This window comes from Cynoglossus semilaevis, chromosome Z, assembly GCF_000523025.1.
Source record: "Cynoglossus semilaevis isolate Cse_v1.0 chromosome Z, Cse_v1.0, whole genome shotgun sequence".
Taxonomy (NCBI): domain Eukaryota; kingdom Metazoa; phylum Chordata; class Actinopteri; order Pleuronectiformes; family Cynoglossidae; genus Cynoglossus; species Cynoglossus semilaevis.
This window is the reverse complement of record NC_024328.1, coordinates 4,507,002-4,526,894: the sequence shown is the minus strand read 5'-3', so window position 1 is coordinate 4,526,894 and position 19,893 is coordinate 4,507,002. Positions and strand designations below refer to the sequence as shown.

Below are 19,893 nucleotides of genomic sequence, written 5' to 3'. Positions count from 1 at the left end.
CCTGGCCAGGATCAACTAGAGCGAGCTCCCCGGCAAGTACATGGTATGGAGTTACCAGTTCATACTGTACCCAAGGGTGATGTGGCCTCTGAAGATGAGTGAAGTCTCCTCGTCCGTGGTGGACAAGATGGATAGGCTGGCAAACTCCAGTTCATCAGGAAGTGGCTGGGACTGCCAAGATGCCTATCAGATGTAGGCCTCTTTGGCAGAGATGCACTGCAGCTGGTACTGCGATCCATAGGTCTGTGCTACAAACGGGAGAAGGCCCGGATGATGCTGGAGCTGGAGCTGAGGGATTCCACGGATCAACTGGTGAGAGCAGCTGCCCCCCCAAGTACGAACAGGGAGAAAGTGGAAAGCCCAGGAAGAGGTGGACAGGGTGATCAGCAGACTGAAACACTGTGAGGTAGTCGGCAGTGTCCAGGAGGGCCGAGCAGACCTTGGATGGAGCAAGACCACCCTCTTCTGGTCAAAGGCATCAAAAGAAGAGCAGGAAGGTGTTACAGACAGGCTCCTGGCATGGACTGATATGTGGAAGATCCCCCAGGCCAGGCTCAGCTTCCTGATCAGGTCGTCCTACGATACCCTGCCTTGTCCCAGAAATCTCCACCTGTGGTTTGGTGCGGAAGAGTCCTGTGCTCTGTGCACCACTGGCAATGCAAGCGTCCAGCATATCTTATCAGGCTGTAAGACCGCATTGTCCCAAGGCTGCTACAGGTGGCGTCATGACCTGGTGTTAAGGAAGCTGGCAGAGGTGGCATAGTCATGCAGACAAGAGGCCAACAACAGACCTTCCACCTCAGCAAAACCTTTGAGATACAGTTTGCAAGGGTTTGAGAGAACGCCAACCTTCCTTGCCAGAGAGTACCACCAACAGTACTCTCACCAGGCAGCGAGTGGTCGATGAGGGTAGACCTGGGGAGGCAGCTCCAATTCCCCAGGGAGATCACAGAAACTTTCCTCTGGCCAGATCTGATCATAACCACACAGGACTATTCTGATGGTGGAGCTTACCATCCCTGACATGAGATGCACAGAAGCAGGGCGCAGTAAAGCCATTAGGGAACTGGCAGAAGAGGCAGAGAAGGGCAGCTTTTGGCTGTGGCTCAAGAGGAAAGAGGTAAGTAGGGGGCCAAACAAAGAATGACCCATTCAATTCAATGTAAATTTACCTACAATAATAAACACAATAGGCATAATTAAATAATAAACTGTAACTCTAGCGCAAAAAAGGCCACCAATCTAAGTTAGGAATCTAGCTACAATCAAGTTAGGACTCTAGTTACATGATCAACCCCAGCGGGGCCTTCCTAATGGGAGAGTGTTTAGTGATAATGGCCGAAACACTCGATGACCCCAAGGTCCACTACTGAAGATGTGTCTTTCAATAAGATGGTCAATTTATAAAAAAAACAAACAACTAATCAGGAAAAGCCATAGTCCAGTAAGCCACCCCATTCCACCCCATCCCTTGCCTCAGCCCCTTCCCATACCCTGAAGGTAAGTATAAGGATGACCCCAATAATTCCCCTGCCACAGCCCTAATCCCCACCCCGTGATCATACCAAGGAAATCACCCTTGAGGTAAGTTGGCACCACTAGTGACACTCAGGCACTAGCGGGGCCCAGGGAGGTGTTTAGATGAGCACGACAGCACAAAGGCACTGGTGGAGGGGTGTCAGGCAGCAATGCCCAGCAAGCAGACCACCAGCCTGTATTTTCATATGACTCACCATTAGTTCAGACGAGCTGTTGAGTTTCATTGTACAGGAGCCCTGAGAAATGGAAACAACAAAGCCACTTTAATTAAAGACACTTTAAAGACACTTTAATTAAAATTAAAATAAATTAATTAAAAAAAAACAAACACTAACCAGAGGAATCATGCTGTGAACCAGAGAGATGTCTTTGTTCTCTAGACGCTTCATGTATCGAACAATGTTTGTTTCTGAATGATAACTGCGACCAAAAGGACAAAAGATTATTGTCAATTTTCATTTATTTTCATTTGTCAATACCAAAATGTCCCTAAACATGTTACCGACTTCTTTGAGTTTAAAACGTTTTATTTTGCATAATATGTGTTTCTAACATGAACACAGAGACGAGTCTGATTATGGATGTAACAAAAGAAGCAGGGCTGTGTTCAGAGTGACCTGTCATAAAGCCATAAATTTGATTTATTTATCACACGTTCACATAACAGGCAACCTTATCAGTGTTTTTTTTAGGCTGTTACAGATATAGAAACCGAAGCTCTAAATATAGACAGTGGACAGTGGCAATAAAGATTAAAATTAGATCAATGTAAGTTATGAAACGAGCAGGATAAAGTCATATAATCTAGGATTGGAAACTGCAGTTACTGCATTTTCCAAAAAAATTTGCAAACCCTTAGTTATCCGGGCATTTTTAGGTTTATAACTATTAAAGATCTAAAATTAAGAATTTCAGGATTACACCAAAAGGTGGCGCTTTGACTGAAATTATCCCAATGTTACAGAAGAATGGCAACAATGACAACTGACTCGTACCAACCTGTTAAAAATCTGGTGATTCAAATACTTGCTGGTCCTCTTAAAATGACTTCCCATGATTCCTTTCACCCGCTCACCCATCTTCTCAGCCATCAGCTCCTATAAATGTGACATCACCTTAAATATTAGAGTCAATAACCTTTATTCAGGTTCCAGGAGATGCAGGTCATGAAGGAATGAAAATTTTATTTTGTCTGGAAAACAATGTTGCAGTCTGCAAGAACTTTTTGAAACAAGTGGACATGTCTCCAGGTGTGCCGTTTTTTTAATTGTGTAAAATCGTGAGGGTGATAAAATTCCATCAGGTTCAGTACAATGCTACAATGTTGTGACTTTGATCTGGAGTGTATTTTGACTCATAAAGAACAGAGCTTCAAGCGATTCCAAATCCAAGTAGATTGAGTCGACTCAGTGTCAAGTTTAGTTGCACGTGGGAGACATTATCCCACACATGTCTAAATAAATTTCAAAATCTAGGAGTTATTTGATAAATGCATTTTTGAAAAGCACATTGAACATGTTGTTATGGGACTCAGCTGTGTTTCTAGCACACATCACTATGTTCTCTCCAGTAAAGTAAATCAGTCTCTGTTATCGGCTAGTCACCCTAGGTATTGGTTAAGTGAACTTCTTTTAGTAAAAAATTCAATAAATAATAAAAATAAATACTCCGATCATTTTAAGAACATGTTGCTCATAGTATAATGAGCATCATGAATTTTTCTGCAGACAAAGATCTAAATGATGATCTTTAGGAGATTAAATGATAATCAGTGATCAACTTACAGCTGAGGATTCACACCCAAAGACCCAGAGCAGGTCGTCCAAGTCCCTCTCGGTCACCGTCTCATCCAGAGACACACCAATCTGTTAAGAGACACAAATTGACAAATGACAAAGACATATTCACTAAAGAACAGATAAGTGTCTTGTCTTACTCTCAGAGTAGAATCTTAGGTTCAGAAAGTGAGACAAAATGATTAACAGTCTGTGAAGGTTCTCTGTTATTCAGGTTAACACCAGAAACAAACTTAAGTTTCCTTCTGCAAGTCTTCATTGGCAGATGAAAGACAAAATGAGGGGCAAACAGACAAGCATCTCACCTCTCCCTCGGTGTAGACTCTCAGGTTGATGTGTTTCTGAGCTGCTCGCTCTAAGATGTCTTTGGCTGCCACGCTGCATTTAATCTTCAATGTGTCGAAGAAAATCTCACTGTGGAGGCGATGACCTGCCCTCTTCACACCTGTGAGGTGACAGTGAGTTCACAGAATTCAGTTATAACAGGAAAGAAAAACTGGCAAAAAAAAAAATCACCTTCAGCCAGGATGAGCGCTGCTGCATGTGTCCTATCGGCTATGTGTTTGAGCCCCTGAGGTCCGTGGTAAAGAGCGTACATGGCAGCCATGTTGGCAAGCAAAGCCTGGAACATTAACATCCATCAAATTAGAAATGCGTCAAGTGATTTTCCATTTTTTTTGTAGTTACATGTAAAGACAAATAGTAAGAGAAAGTGGTAAGACCTGAGCTGTACAGATATTGCTGGTTGCTTTGTCTCTGCGAATGTGCTGCTCTCTGGTCTGCAGCGCCAGGCGATACACTTCTTTACCTGCAGCATCCCTGAAACCACACAGGGCTCTGTTGAAATGTTTCTTTGTGGAGGCATTTGTTTTAACGCCTGTATCGCTCACTTACCTGGTGACACCAACCATTCTACCCGGCATCATTCTGACAAGGTTTTCCTTGACTGCAAAAAAGGCAGCGTGGGGGCCGCCGTAGCAAAGAGGTACCCCAAACCTCTGAGAACTGCCAAGAGCAACGTCTACGCCAAATTCTCCAGGAGGACGCAGGGTACAGAGGGCCAGGAGGTCAGTGGCACAGCAGGCCAGAGCCTGGAGAAACACCAGCACACATTTGGACACAGAACTTTCTGTATCCCATAGTCTTTCGTGTTTTGTACATGGTGCTGCCTCCTACCCCTCCTTTATGTGCACGGTCGACGAGCTCAGTGAAGTCCTCCACTTTGCCATCAGTGTCAGGATATTGAAAGAGAACGCCGCTAACGTTCTTACCCGAGAAATCCATCTGATGAGGAAGTTTCAGCTCTGTCTGGACACCGATGTAACTGCAACATAGCAGTCAGTGTTTTGTGTTTTGTGTGTGTGTGTGGATGTGTGTGTCTGTTTTAATGTGGGTTTGCTACATACTTGGCTCTGGTCTGCACCACAGCAATTGTCTGAGGGTGACAGCGTGGGTCGATGTAGAAAGTCTGTCTTTTGTTCTGTCTGAGGGAACATAAGAAGGGTCTCAGTAATCAGACAAGTAAATACACTTAACGTGAGACTCAACTTATAACGGTTTAGAAGTCTTTACAATTCTTGACAATTAATTCAGAGAATCTTTATTGCTCAAAATTACGTGGAGATATTTACAGTGGAAAATAAAGTTTATCCTCCCCTTCACAAAAGTCCACAAAGAAAATTAGTGATTTTCTCAAAGAGATTCTGGAGCTGCTGGGCCACTGCTGCCTCCTGTGGTCAGTTCATGCCACCAGGGTTATTTGCAGGTTGTTGTCCTCACCTACAGTCGTTCTATTTCCCATACACATATCCTTAAAGTAAAAAACTAAATAAATAAATGAATGCATGAATAACTTATTGAAACAGTTTTATGTCAGGAACACTTTTTCAGTTTATTCTAAACCTTAAAACTCATGTTCTAAAGTAGTCAGCTGACACAGAAATTGCAGTTATGTTGTGCTTTCAGTTGAAAGGGGAGGGGATTGAGTCCGATTTTAAATGGGAATTATAAATTGATACTCGCCTATGGCAGAGCTGCATGGCCTCAGCAGCCGCCGTCCCCTCATCCAGCAGGGAGGCGTTGGCGACCGGCAACCCTGTCATATCACATATCATTGTTTGGTAGTTAAGCAGCGACTCCAGACGACCTTGAGAAACCTCCGGTTGGTATGGTGTGTACTGTGTGACCCTGATAAGAAGACAGAGGGATGTGATTTTATTTGTCCACTGTGATGCGTTTGAAGAAATACATGATCAGCAAGAAATGGTCCATCCCACTACTCAGCCCCTTCCTGTGTTTCCAAGTCATAGGGCTTTACGTTAACCAATGTCAAAGTCTAGCCTCACTCACCAGCCTGAGTTCTCCAGGAGATTGCGCTGTATAGGGGGCGGTACCGAGCAGTTGTAGTAGCCCATGCCTATGTACGACTTCCACAACTTGTTTTTTGATGCAATTTTTTGCAAAGTTTCCAGGACTTCATTTTCACCTAAAATATATTCAAAGTCATAGAGAAACTTTAAGAATGGAGATTTTGTGATAAAAGACATAATGTATCTCAGGTATGTGATAATGTAATTTACAGGGAACAAAAACACAGACATTAGTCAATACATTTTGTTGAAAGTGAGGACAATTCTAAGTGGAATGTTTAATATTTATAAGTCATTATTGTGCTAGTATATATTCATTTCTAATTATAAAATAGGGAGAATAATTTATTTGGTAGTTCAGATGAACCTTTCTGGTAGAAGAGAAAAAAAGAATATTGTCCTGAAGGACTTCTTCTCAGTTGATCTCCGGTCCAAGGAGTTTCAGGGAGTGATGTTGAAATGATTTACTGTGGCTGTCCTGACTCCTTGTGTCTGTATCAATTCCACTAGAGATCTGTTTTCTTGTGCAACATTGCTCAATCCTTACAATTTCTAACGATGGCCTATACACACAGCTAGATTTCTCTTGACTCAGTATCTTTTAACAGTGTTGTGACAGTAGATGGTGACAAAACAAGAAACAGCAAGAGACTAACCTTTTTGTGAATTGGTAATTGGTAAAAGTGCAGGACAAAGTTATGTGTAAATACAGCGAGTGTTTGGTAGCTGCATTTATATCTAATTTTTATACTCTGTTAACGTTTTTATACTTTGTTAACGTTTTTATGCTAATGTAAAAAACCAACAGGATTGGACTTGAATAAAATCTGTCAGTCTGAGTTCATGTCTGTCCTGACTTTTGTTTTGCAAATATCCTTTTCTTTAATTATATTTAAATTTATATTAATTTATTTATTTATTATTAATTAATTAATTAATTAATACTTATATTTAATAATTTAACTAGGTTTGATATTGAAAATGTTCAAGCATATATTACATTTTAACATTAATTGTTTTATAGTTTAATTTGTTGGGTTGATTGTATTGACCATCAGGAGTGACTTTTGTGCAAAAGGCAATTGATTAGAGTCTTCAGTGCTGCTAATATTTATAACAATATATTGTATTGTGTTATATCTCAACTTCAAACTAGCTCATCTGTACAGTTATTAAAGATGACGCAAATGTTCAATGTTAACACCCTATGTAGCATCATAACTTCAAAATGATAATGTTTTACATTTCAAGGCATCTTCATTATTCCACAGGGTAACATGCCTGCAAAAACACTCAGGACTGTAAACCAGTTCAATGTGCTATTTTATATTTTTGTAGTGTTTGTTGACCTGTTGAGTTCATATATTATTTTTTTTATTTGCTTTGTTATCCACTTCATATGTTAATAAAATGTTGATATCTATAGTTCTATAGTTTCTGCATATGCTTTAAAACTGGCAGGTTAAAAACAATATTAAAAAAACGTGACACTAATCGAGATCGGACAATATGAAAAGAATATATTGGGATTGTTTTGTTTTTTTTGCCCTATCCCCCAGCGCTAGAAAATAGTTTAGATTTATCCTTGATCTAGTATTTTGCTGCAGTTTGGTAAGAGCAATGACCTTTAAGCTAAAGGAATTTGTAGAAACTTAATACAAACATAATGAAATTACTGTAAAAGTTGGTGAAAATGCCATGAAAACAATGTGCATGACTAAACTCTGAAACTGTGTTCAGTGTCAGAGCTTTTTTTCACAGTTTTTCAGCCTCTGTTTTTTTCTGCTGAGCCTCCGATTCCTGACGCCCTCCTCGTCTCCTAGCAACTCAAAGAATCCAGACAATACACTCAACTGAGCTCTTACAAAGTTCACTGGGGAACAGAGATGGGGTTTTCCGAGACCTTGAACGCAGCACATTCACGGGAGTGCACGACTGGGCTCTGACAGATTTTTACAGAGCATTCAAACACGACAGAGTGGAAATGTAATAACATCACCAATATGATAGTGACTTGCACATTCACAGAGTCCTACAAACAGCACATAAGAAGACACAGACCAGTACAGAGTGTGTGTACTGATACCAAAGGCTTTAAACACAGCACATTCCCTTGAAATGCAGGATGACTGCAAACAATTTTAACAACTTCCTGAGAAGCCGTAAAGCGGGCATTTATAGCACTGACAGACTAATTTGAGGCAATGCACAGCATGGAGACTGAAACATGTGAGGTGACATCTACAGTAACAATGACTCTTTTTAGGTCATGGAATAAAATATATTTACATTCTATAATGGCACAAGATGAACTTTAGACCCTCTGTCAATTGATATAATATCAGTGTATTCATCTACAGAGTCCACAAAAACATCACATTATTACAGCAAATTCAACATTTACTGGACAGTGCGTTTTACCGTGACACATCTGGAAGACTGCGTCACGTGGATGTTTAGTGTCTTTAACACAGTGCAAATGCACAGGAAATATAGTTATGAGAGTGCACTGTCCAAAGGTTCATGGTCAACTCTGTCTGTTTGTCTGTGTGCACTTGCAGGTATTTCAACGTGTGTCTACTGTTGAATGTGTCCAGTGCTGAATCATCAAAATAAAAGCTCTTCTTTTTCCAAAATGTTTGACCTTGGGCAACAACTGATTAACAGTCACATTCTCTGTGCGTATGTGTGTTCTTCTTGTAGCTGAAGTGTTAAAATATATATGACTCTTCTATATTCTAAAATCCATACGTTTTTTTCACAGTAACATGACGCATCGCTATCTAAGATCTTCAAGAAGGGAGTCTGAATGTGCATGAACTTATTGACCTTTTTGACCTTTTTTGTTCAACTGTTTCCTGCAGTGTGGAATCAATAAATTACAATCTAATCTAAAATATCACAGATAGCGAGTGCATCATGTTACTGCATGAAGGAGGAGTTACATGATGGAACAGCGGTTAGTGCTCTTGCTCTTGCATATTTTCTCTTTTGTTTGTTAAATATTGTATTATATCTCTGACTTTGGGCAGTAGTCTGAAAATGAATGCTTTGACTGCAGCTCTCCCCATGAGCCTCCAACTGTAATTCCCACTGCTATAATTTCCCAGGTTGGTATCAATAACGTCATCAATGTAAAATGATTAGTGTAGCAGGCATCATGGAACAAATGATGTAATAGGTACATGCACAAGGACTTTAGACTACTGGAACAGATCCTTGTCTCAGAACACAGTCACCACTCCTTAATCAAAAATGCCCCCTGGGGGGGTCTCTGGGCGTGACCCTTGTTAGAATGAAATGTCAATAGTGTCAAACAGTCAGTTCTAAGACATGAAGCCAAAGGTAATGGAAACATGTTCTTTGTTTTTTTTTTTTTAACTGTTTAAAAGTTAAAAAAAACATCCAGACTGTTATCAACCAAAGGTTTTAGTCTGTTATGATGGGAGAAGTTTCAGTAGACACAGCATTGGGTATATGCAGATTAATAAAGTCACCACGAGAATACAGACTTTTTTCAGGAACCTTTGTGGAATTTCTCAATAAGATAATGTCAGGAACCTTAATCTGTACCAGTTAGAAAAATAGATGGGTTTATAGTACGAGTCTGGGTTTGAAAGCTTTGTCTGCATCCTGTGTCTGGAGGATGATGAGGAGGAAACTCAAACAAGGATGGATGCTGGCTGTAAAGACAATAAACGCATTTAAAATAGCCTAAATGTGGTTGTTTGACAGATTTTTAGTCATCTGTCATCTCATTTGCTTCGCTTTGCTTACAAATTGACACACTGGCACTGATTTGTTTCACTTTACTGATTTTTCTTTTCAGCCTTAATTTAACACTTATTGGGAGCATTTTCATTTTTATCTTTGAAAAATAAATATGCCATTTAAAAAAACACTTTATTTTTTAAGTGATCAAGAAGAAAAGAAAAATCACTAACATCCCAGACCTTCATGCAGCCCACTGCTGCACCTAATTTAGGTCTGTGTGTGCTCGTGTGTAATGTCATGTGAACTAAAACCAGATTGAACTGGACTCAGAAACTTTACACAACAACAACTCCTAATATGATCAAAGGAAGAGAGCAGAGGCACGGGCATGCGCAAGTACAGGCACACTGACACAAGGGAAGTGTGTGTGTTGCTTACTGAAAGTAAAAGAAATGCATGTTTCACAGAACCGCTGCGGTTACTGTATGAGGCTGGAGCTTGTTTTATTGCTTTGTGTCAAAGTCGATCACTTACAGACTGGATCATCCATCTTCATGTTGCCCTGCAGGCGGATGGAGGACGGAACCGTTTTGTCGATCAACTGATCGATGGACTGAGGATTAAAAACAAACATTGACTGAAGAGATATAGTTGTGCAAATGTTTTTAGATAAGTCGAGTCGAAATCAGTCGAAGTTTAGTCGTTTAGTTGAGTTGGGATAACTTTCCTCTAGTCCTCACCTTAAAGCCCAGAAGGTCCAGCATCTCTTTCTTCTCCCTCTCACCTGGACCAATGTGTCTCTCTGAGAAATCATCATGTCTAGGGAAAATGCTCTCAATCCTCCGGTGGGTAGATGAGCAGGAGCTTAGCTGGCGAACAGCGGTGCCAGTACCTGAGTTCGATGAACTGGCTTTAAGCCCGCAGGCGGCAACAGCCCCTGATCCGGGTGTACGGGTCAAGAGCACACGGCTCCTGCTTGGACTCTTGGCCCAGAAGAAGCGCCAGGACTTAGCGCAGCTCTGCATTTTTCAGCGCTTCTTCTCAGCACAAATGGACCCAAAGCGTTCAGATTGGACTTTATAGTCCAGAGTTAACCAATCAGAACGCAAAGAAGGCGTGACGTGGAGGACGAGCCCCAGCTGCTCAACTTAATCTCACGTGCCGCTAGAAAGGTGAACTCCAACTTATTACGATTAAAGTTCGAATAAACTAAAATAAGGAGCAACCCAGACTCATTTGTATTGTCATTAAATTGTTGTTGAAAATGAAGTTGACGTGGTTTTTTTTGTTTGTGTGGTGGGTCAAAACCATGCCTAGTTTAGTAGGTTAGTTTAGGTTCCATCTGACCCCAGAGGGATGAAGCTATAAAATAAAATATTAATTACTTGAACAAAAGATCATTTGACAACATTAACAGGAAGTAGATTTGAATTTAACGATTTAATGTGTTTAAGTAGTGGCTCTTTCTTTGAATTCATTGTCATTGTTGTGTTTCACATATTTAATTAATTCTATTTTATTATGTTTCTTTTTACCCAAATTTTGGCCAAAATGTCATCGGAACAAAAACATCACTGCAGACATTGTCCTAATCCATCTGTTTCTCTAGTGACAGTAGTGTATATAACAGTTTACAAAATAACTGTTATATACAGTTATATAACTGTTATTTATATAACTGTTATTTATATAATAACAGTTATGTAACAGTTATTATACACTCTGCGCTTATAAAATAACAGTTTTATTTTGTAACAAATAAAACCGTTATTTTCCCCATTAGTGAACAGTCCTTCATGCACCCGCAGGACCTTTTTCCTTTACTTACAGAAATTCAACTCTGTTTTCTGAACTGCAAAATGCCGAGGTCCATATTTGACAGTTTCTCCTAAAGGAGGGGGGCAGAGGGGTAACGCTGTACTGGTAGTAGTATTGTACTGTCAATAATTGGCTTCACGGTACAGCAACATCTGCATCCCCGGGCGCTTATAAGCTGCCCCCTGTTCACTTTGGTGATGGGTTAGAAGCAGAGGTCACATTTGGTTGTGTGCTGTGTCACAATGACAAATAATTCACTTTCACTTTTATCCTTTTAGAAAAATGTTTTTCAACATAGAGTGTACAAGGATAAAGAAAAAAGAGACAAAACAAATTTCCTTCATTTTTAAGAATTCTATTTGTGCTGCACCAAACCAAATATGAGTCACACTTTTTACAGACACTTGCCATAATAGGTGATGTCACTTAAGTACAAAGACTCAGCTTTGAAGACTTTGAAGACTTGGAAGCATGTGAAGTGCTTGTAAAGATAGGAAGGAGCACACAAGGTCTATAAACCAGACTGTTTACAAGATTTGAGTGGAAGTTAAATCTCATTTTATTCCAAGTTAATGATAGAAATTCAGTAACAGCTAAGTAAACAACTTCCGGACGTCGCAGGTACCACTGCACATGATTAATAACCGAACAAAATCAACACATGAGAACACCGACTGTCAATAAATTAATTCAAGCAGAAGTCAGTATAACTACTTTGTTGTTGTTTACTGCTGTAATGCCTTCAGTGGAAGTGGAAGGCCGTGATGCAACATGATGGAACATGAACATGATGAAAAAGCATTCATTAGCATTAAATACTAATCTGGCATTGTGGTTTTCTCAGTCTTCAGTTAACCTTCCTTGACATCAGTGCACACAAAGAGATTAACAGTTAACAGCTTCCGTGAGGTGGGACCTAAAGTGTACTGCTGGTGAACTGACTAAAAGTCCTGTAAGACCTGTTGAAAAATGTCTTGTGTCCACTACAAGTTTTCCTCCCAACTGGAATACAACACAGTCAGGTTCAGTGGGCTGCACATCACACTCTGCGAGCTTAAAAAGCAGATCATGGCACAGGAGCGCCTAAAGGCCACAAACTGTGACCTGCAGATCACTAATGCTCAGACTGGAGAAGGTACATCCACAGATGACACTCACATATATCCACTTACAGACTCTTTATCTTTGTGGTTTCCAAGTTGGCACTGAACCGTCTTACTATTTACATATCCCTGTACAGAATACACCAGCAACGATACACACATCCCCAAACACTCGTCTGTGATTGTCCGTCGAACTCCTACTGTGGAACAGAAACGCAACAGAACATCTTCAAATCTGTATGTATTCAATTTCAGTTGACCTGTGTTGGAAAGCAAATATATATAATCACAATGTTTGAGTTTACAATTGTTTTTTAAGATACATTTTTATTGAAAAGGTGAAACATTCATAAATTGTTACCTGTTATGTTGGTAAATTGTGCTTTTTCTTTATTTTTCACCACAGAGGTCGTTCATACATGACTGTAGTGGGATCTTCTAAAACAGTATGTCAAATCCTGTCTTCTATAATTGGTTCAGTCTTAGTCCAGAATCTATAAAGGGCACATAAAAACACTTCCTCCCGACATTTGACACAAAGTCACTGCACTCATTTATTTTGAACGTAGTTTTTTGTGAATGTGATGAATGTGATAATCATCAAACCTTACTACTAGTAGGCTAATTAGGCTAATCCAAACAACATTGGACTCAAACACGTTTGCAAAAAGGAAATTAAAAAGCCACATCTATTTCCCTCAGAAATCCCTGCTCTCTTGATAAATTCTTTAAATTCAACAGAACAGGAAACTCAGCTTTAATCTCTGAAAAAACACAATTTTTTTCAGATGACTCCCCTTTCACACACACACGCACACACACACACCTTATTTTTCTTGTCTTAAAATTCAGATTTTTTTAAAAGTTTTTAAAATATTTGGATTCTGTTTTTAATTTAGCATGAGATGTGAAAATGTACCGCAAACACCAACTAAAGGTTGCCTTATGGCAATAACGTACTGCACTGACAACATTATTTTCCAGGAGGGAGGCAGACACACACACACACTCACACACACACACACACACACACACACACACAGTCACAGTGTCCACAATAGCTGACCTATCTAAAGCCATAGTGTGGAACCATTATCATGTTGGATTATGAATGCTTAATGTCTTTTTATTCACTGTTCCGCTGGTGTTCTTTCAGACTTATTCTTCTGCCTCTGTGTCACTAGTCAACCTCATAAAGGTAATGTTTCATTCAACATATATTGTCTACTTATTTTTTGTATAGTATTCTTGTATCCTTTGTTACTGTTTGTCAGGCAACTAACATGGAGGATGCAACAGAGGAAGAAAAGATCAAAGCCCGAATGTATCAATCCACACTTCAGTACGACCCCAAACAGTCAGTATGATAAAAAAAAAAATACCACATCTCTACTGCAGTTGAGTCTGTTCTATGGAAGTCAGTTTATATCTCCAGTAAAATTGAAAAATAACTTATCTTCGTAGTTACTCTAAGAAGGCAGTTGGAGCTCCACCTGCTAACTACACCTGTTTCCGCTGTCTGAAGCCAGGTCACTACATTCGACAGTGCCCACTGCTAATGGTATTTCTGCATGTATTTACAGTTACACTGAACTATACGATTGTATAATCTAAAAATATATATATATAATGTATGTACAATGTATATATAATAGTGTTCTGGTTTCATTTTAGTCACACAATTTGCTTACTAAGTACCAAACCTTGGCTCATTTAGTTGAACACACGTCATCAGTGCCTCTGAATCTTACTTACTTATATGATTTTATAGCCATCTACTGCCACCTAGTGGAACAATTTAATTGTTCTGCCTTCCACAACCTATTTACAGTGAACAATAGTTTTCAAACTCAACTAAGTCGGATTAGATAATTTTTCCACTGCACACCAGATGATCTCTCATGGCACAGTGGTTTGGAATCACCGTATTAGAGAACAATTTAGATTTGGATACTATGACTTAGAGCTTTGGCCATTGGGTAGTTAAACCTAATTATCATATTAGTGACACTAGTCAAATGTTCAATTTGATCTCTGAGCTTAGCATTTTATTGGTTATGAAAGATGACAGGTTTCTCTGCCAATTACTGTACTAACTAATAATTATTGTCAGAAAAAAAATTAATAAAGAAAGAAGACCCAAACAGGAGCCAGAGGATGAGCCTCTTGCATCTTGAACTATCTAGCAGATAATGATAATAATAATAACATTGCTTGTTAGTTCAACATTGTGTCTCATCCTGTTTTTAGTCATATTTTTTGTCATATGTGCTTCATATTTATGATTTCCAGGATATAAACATAGAGTTTTAATGTTGGTGATCATTTTGTTTTTCTTGACAGTACCCTGACAAGAGTGTAGAGTGTCATAAGGCCATAAAAACAAGTAAAGGAATTCCTCGTAGCTTCATGGTGAAAGTTGAACCAGGAACCAAAGGAGCTATGCTGACCAGTACTGGAGAATATATGATACCTGCCATTGATGCGTATGATTCCTACACTCTTGTACAGTACACCAACTTTCCTACTCATGTAGGAGAAAGAATATACTGATCACGATAGACGATGTCTGCAACCTTGTTTATATAAGACAATTAACCACAAGAGAAAACCCATTAAGGCAAAGTTATGGAAAATAATTTGTGCCCTGAATTTGCATTATAAAGATAAACTTGCAGGAAATGAAGAAAGACCAACATGAAGATTTTCTGTTGAGTCAAGTTAATAATTAATTAATAATCGTTCATTTTCATATTATTGTATAGAGCTCTATTGAGCTCTGAAAAGTAGACTTGGTAGGTAGCTTCATTACATTTGGATTTCTAACATGATTTTTCTACTTTGTACCCACGTTAACCGTTTGTCCATTTTGAACTTTAAAACAGGGAAGCTTATGCAAAGGGAAAAAAAGAGCGCCCTCCCTTTGCTCCTGATCCGTTGTCATCAGCAGCAGCAGAAGTCGCTACTAAGGATGATCCAGATCAGATCCCAAATGAACTACTGTGTCCCATCTGTAATGACCTGATCACAGATGGGGTCCTCATTCCTTGCTGTGGGAACAGTTATTGTGATGAATGTGAGTTTGTACTCCTAATGGAACTGTACTATCAGATTGTTGTTGTTTTTATTTTTACATTGTTATGAATGTAATTTACATGTACTATCCCTAAACTTGTGAACCTGCTATTGGAGGTTGATAACAAACAAGACAACAGGTTCTTATAACGTTTTTACCAATGAACTGAATCCAATGGTGTTTCTGGACCAGGGAGTCATAGGCTCCAGGGTTGACTATGATAGACCGAAAAGAGTTGGCACATCTGAAGAAGCTGATATCGTATATTTTTGTTACTGAAATATTTTATCGTTCATTTAATTTGTTATTTATGTCTTTTTTTTTTTTTTTTTATGTCTTACATTTTCACTTATCCGTTTTTCAGGTATCCGGAACAATTTGTTGGACTCAGAAGAACACATCTGTTTATCCTGTCAACAATCTGTTTCACCTGATGATCTCGTTACCAACAAATTTCTGCGACAGGTTGAACATGTATATGACTTTGGTTCATAATCTTTGCACTGAGCTGTTAAATGGGTCGTTTGAGGAACATGTCTTGTGCTTGTTTTTTGTAGGCTGTGGACAACTTCAAAAACAGCACAGGTTACACTAAACACACGATCAAGAAGTTTCTTACAAAACCACAGCACCCTCTGGTGGCTGATGTAACAGTTCCTCACACTACAGACAAAGACACAGCTCCATCTCCACCACTGATCCAATTTGCTTCAACTGATATTCCTGTGGTTTCCGGAACTAATCCTACAGAAGGATTAACTACTGATTCTGATTTGGCGTCCACTCCTTTGGCTGCTTCAACATCTAGTACGGGTGAATTTCTTTTGACTACCCCGGCTGATCCACTATCTAACCCTACTGCAGCTTTAACATTTAAACCTGCTAATACTACAGCAGCAAATCCGGAATCTTTTGCTCCTTTTCACCCTTCATCTACCGCCGTGGGAGGTGAAGAGGGTGCTGCATCCACACAACCTGTGCCATCGTTTGACCACCATACTGTCTGTTCGACCACACAGGATGAAGCTCCTCCACTTGGGTAAGATCAGACTAAGATGATGAGAGCAAAAACTTAGAGCCACAAACTCAACAAAGAATGTTTGACTTGCATCTGTTTGTTTTTTAGTGATATTAAATATTTGAAAGAAGTTCCAGGTCTTTTCTCAGACACTGGCTCACAGGTGAGTTACATGACCTACCTATTAGTTATTTAAAACTGGATAAAAGTTACTAAACTGCCTGCATGTTGGGAGATAAAGGTGGTCCTGTGTATATACATTTGTTTTATCAGTGTTATAAACTGGATATGGCATTCTCTTGAATCTTAGTTGTCTCACTACTCTCTAGGGTTGTCCTTTAACTGTGATTGGTCACCCAACATCTCCAAAGCTGCTTCCTTCACCAGGTCAGAGGTTCTGTTTAGATGTTTCAATCTCCAATGCATCTGACAAAAAGACATTAAAGCTCCTGCATTTACAGATTTCTACTTAACTTTAGGTCACGAATCAAGACCACAGCAGTCTCACAGAGGTAGAGGGAGACCATGGAAGAGGTTGGATTATTGAGATTCCTTTTCTTAGCTGCTATGATATATTTTGATTTGAGGTGATCTTCATTGTCACTCCTGCCTTCCTCTTTGTATTTCTCACAAGGGTTTCTCTGCTTTGTAGTTGGTAAGGTTGTTTATAGTGATCAACTGAAACTGACACTGTCTCCCCTCGACCCAGGTCCTACAAAGGTAGAGAACGTCACCCCTCCTCTTACCACCACACAGCTCTAACTCCTGCACCACCTCCTCCCACTCCTTCAGTGTACTCTGCCTCTGTGTACCCTCCCCCACAGCAGACCTACCCTCCTCCCTATACTTTGGGCCCAAGTCCTATCCCTCCTCCCACTCTGGGCTACCAGCCTCCACCATTTTATCCACACGGTCCTCCAGGGTTCATGTCTAACTGGGTTGCCCCCAGCAGTTGTCCACTTGTAGCACATCCAGCCCATTCCCTCTCTCGACCTCCACCCTTTGAGGATGTTTTTTATAGACAGCAAGACAGACAAGACCGGTGAGTCTCTTTGTCCTGATTTCTTTTTTTACAGCAGCCACTGATTTACTCATTCTTGTTTCTACATCCCCAGTGGAATATCCAAAGGAGATGAATTTGTCATTGACTACCATAAAGAACTTATGGAGTACAGGATCACACAAACCAGAGGAGACCCTTGTTTCAGGTAACTCAGACCACTAGTAACAAAGCACGAGCATGGATCTTTGGTCACTCATATACTATCTAACTGCCATAAAGATGTGTTACTTCGTCTTAAATACCAAAATGAAAGAAAATCAACAAATAATGACCTGAAACACCAGTCTTCCAATGAAACAATTGGCCCAAAATCCTGTGAACACCAAAGTTCTAGAAACCCTTAAAAATGCTGGTAGACTTTGTGCTCAGTTTTCTTTTTTCTTTTTTTTGTGGTCCAGGTTGGACAGTTTCTCACAGGATCATGGTCCTTCTAATGGATTTTCAACAACAAGATGCTACAGTTCCAGGTCATATGGATCCAGGCATGCTGACTTGCCGCAATCTTTTGCCTCTTACTCAGTTGGAGGCTGGGAGAAAACTGAGGGAGGTAAAAGATACCACTCCAAGTCACGCTCGCCTGTTAGACAAACTTCTCATCAGTGGGAGGCAGAGCAGTACGGTTCTAGGAGACCAGATCTTAGAAGAGAGGGAAACTGGGAGAGAGACAGGTATAACCAATGGAAAGTGGAGTACGAAGACTGGTACCAACAATACTATAAAGACTATGAGAGCCAAGAGCCTTCACCACATCATAGAAAAAAGAGCAGAGACAAGAAGGAGAGAACCTCCCTGGTTTCAAAATCTCACTTCACCCAGAAGAGAAAAAAAAGAAGTGTTAAACGAGACAAAGGTCTTCTCTTTCAGAATCTTAGCTCCTCTTCCTCCTCAGGGACTAAGTCAAGTAAAAAAGTCATGAAAAAAAAAATTAAAACGAAAGCTAAATTAATGAATAACACCACTTCACTGAATAAAACACCTTCCATCACTTCGACACCTTTAACTGACACTGAAGTCACCAAAACCTTGGCTCCGCAAAATCTTCCTGCACCTGTCCAACCCAGAACCTCAACTAAGGCTACGTCAAAGACTCAGTCTGACGAGACCAGAAAGGAAAAATGCAGCAAGGTAAAAGCCAGACATGAGAAGACGAAGAGTGAACAGAAGGACAAGAGCAGTGTAGGAGACTTTATTAAAAAGAAAGACTTTTCATCCTCCTCCTCCTCCACTTCCATTGGTAGACCTTTAAAAACTATTACCGTTAAACCAAAGGAAGCTAGAAGCTCAAAAAAATTTAAACGATCTACCATTAAGCCTACTCTTGGTAAAACACAGTCTCCCCAAAATCATTTTGTTCATGGAGGACCTCAATGTGGCCAGGACATCAGGGGAAATACTGCTGGTCTCCTACCAGTGACCCATCAACATGAGCCTCCACCTCTTCAGCTTACTCACCCAGCAGAGCATCAGAAAAGAGTAGGAGAAGAAAACCACTCTTTGACTGGACGTCCTATAAAAAGGAAGAGAACTGAAGGTGACGTTTCAGCTCAGCCTCAACCCCAGATTCGCTGTCTCTCAGTGTCCACCGATGAGTCCGGTTTTGCTCCGCAGTTGGGAACTGATGAAAAGGGCCAGGGAGACCCAGTCTGAGAAACAGACATATGTGTGACATAATGGTAAGTGTTATAAAATAAATATTAATAACCAGCTTAATAACATTTCTAAAAGTAGCTGTGCTCATCTCTGAAAACCCTTCTAATGGGGTGTATTTAATTAACAAATGATCATTTTTGTCAAATTACATCAGCTATTTCTCAAGAGGTTGAGTTATGCATTCATCCTTAATTGTTCCCTTTCTACTGTATGATTCCTTTCAGGATCATGGGGGGACGGGAGGGATTAAATCAATTGCAGCAGCCATCAGGTGAGGGCTGGCTACAACCTGGACATTTGAGGATTCGATTGCACACAAATCTGAATAGCGCTGAGACCCTGTGTCAGCCAGAGAACCAAAAGGTTTTGAGAGGACAGCAGTCTCTTCTAACTGTTCTGTTCTAAATACAGCAGAGGCCCTTTCCACAAGACAGCGGTCATGAGAGGTAGAACAGGACCTGAAGAGCTCTGGACTACTACAGGAAAGGAGGCCAATCAGAATAGGAGTCATAAATGGATGGAGGTTCAGAATGAGACAGCTCGATTAGGCGTTAGAGAAGACTGTTTATTCAACGAACAGAGATATTACATCTGAGTTCAACGCAATTCATTTTCTTGATCCGACACAAAGGTTATTGTCTGGACAGACCCAAAGATTCTGTTTTAAATGTAGACAACCAAAGTTTTTTTTTTAACATGCACAGACAATCATCATTAAACAGACCTATGTATTAAACAAGTGTACAC

The 19,893-nt window shown here is 40.0% G+C and overlaps 2 protein-coding genes across 5 annotated transcripts; one reads left to right on the top strand and one right to left on the bottom strand.

Annotated features, from left to right (window-relative positions):
* Positions 1 to 1,546: 1,546 nt before the first annotated feature.
* Positions 1,547 to 10,492, bottom strand: gldc (glycine dehydrogenase (decarboxylating)). Its single transcript, XM_008335855.3, has 14 exons — positions 10,159 to 10,492; positions 9,953 to 10,031; positions 5,685 to 5,820; positions 5,358 to 5,522; positions 4,742 to 4,819; positions 4,512 to 4,659; positions 4,230 to 4,426; positions 4,058 to 4,154; positions 3,852 to 3,957; positions 3,641 to 3,780; positions 3,324 to 3,404; positions 2,539 to 2,636; positions 1,875 to 1,959; positions 1,547 to 1,775 (listed from the first exon to the last, which is right to left on the bottom strand). Exons 1-14 carry the CDS (start codon positions 10,441 to 10,443, stop codon positions 1,638 to 1,640), a joined length of 1,833 nt encoding a protein of 610 aa, XP_008334077.1. The 5' UTR covers positions 10,444 to 10,492; the 3' UTR covers positions 1,547 to 1,637.
* Positions 10,493 to 11,211: 719 nt separating this feature from the next.
* On the top strand, positions 11,212 to 19,889 carry LOC103397550 (E3 ubiquitin-protein ligase RBBP6-like). Of its 4 annotated transcripts, none has more exons than XM_008335852.3 (18): positions 11,212 to 11,936; positions 12,081 to 12,371; positions 12,477 to 12,576; positions 12,746 to 12,785; positions 13,496 to 13,537; positions 13,614 to 13,696; positions 13,804 to 13,900; positions 14,683 to 14,825; positions 15,225 to 15,415; positions 15,780 to 15,880; positions 15,973 to 16,454; positions 16,542 to 16,596; positions 16,763 to 16,820; positions 16,913 to 16,967; positions 17,143 to 17,475; positions 17,549 to 17,641; positions 17,895 to 19,169; positions 19,371 to 19,889. In XM_008335852.3, the coding sequence occupies exons 2-17, from the start codon at positions 12,206 to 12,208 to the stop codon at positions 19,141 to 19,143; spliced, it is 3,288 nt and encodes a 1,095-aa protein (XP_008334074.1). In that variant the 5' UTR covers positions 11,212 to 11,936; positions 12,081 to 12,205; the 3' UTR covers positions 19,144 to 19,169; positions 19,371 to 19,889. The 4 variants fall into 4 exon arrangements, 3 of the variants coding, with proteins under 3 accessions (XP_008334074.1, XP_008334075.1, XP_008334073.1); XM_008335853.3 differs by having other exon boundaries at positions 11,212 to 12,371; positions 15,973 to 16,222; positions 16,310 to 16,454; XM_008335851.3 differs by having other exon boundaries at positions 11,212 to 12,371.
* Positions 19,890 to 19,893: the final 4 nt, after the last annotated feature.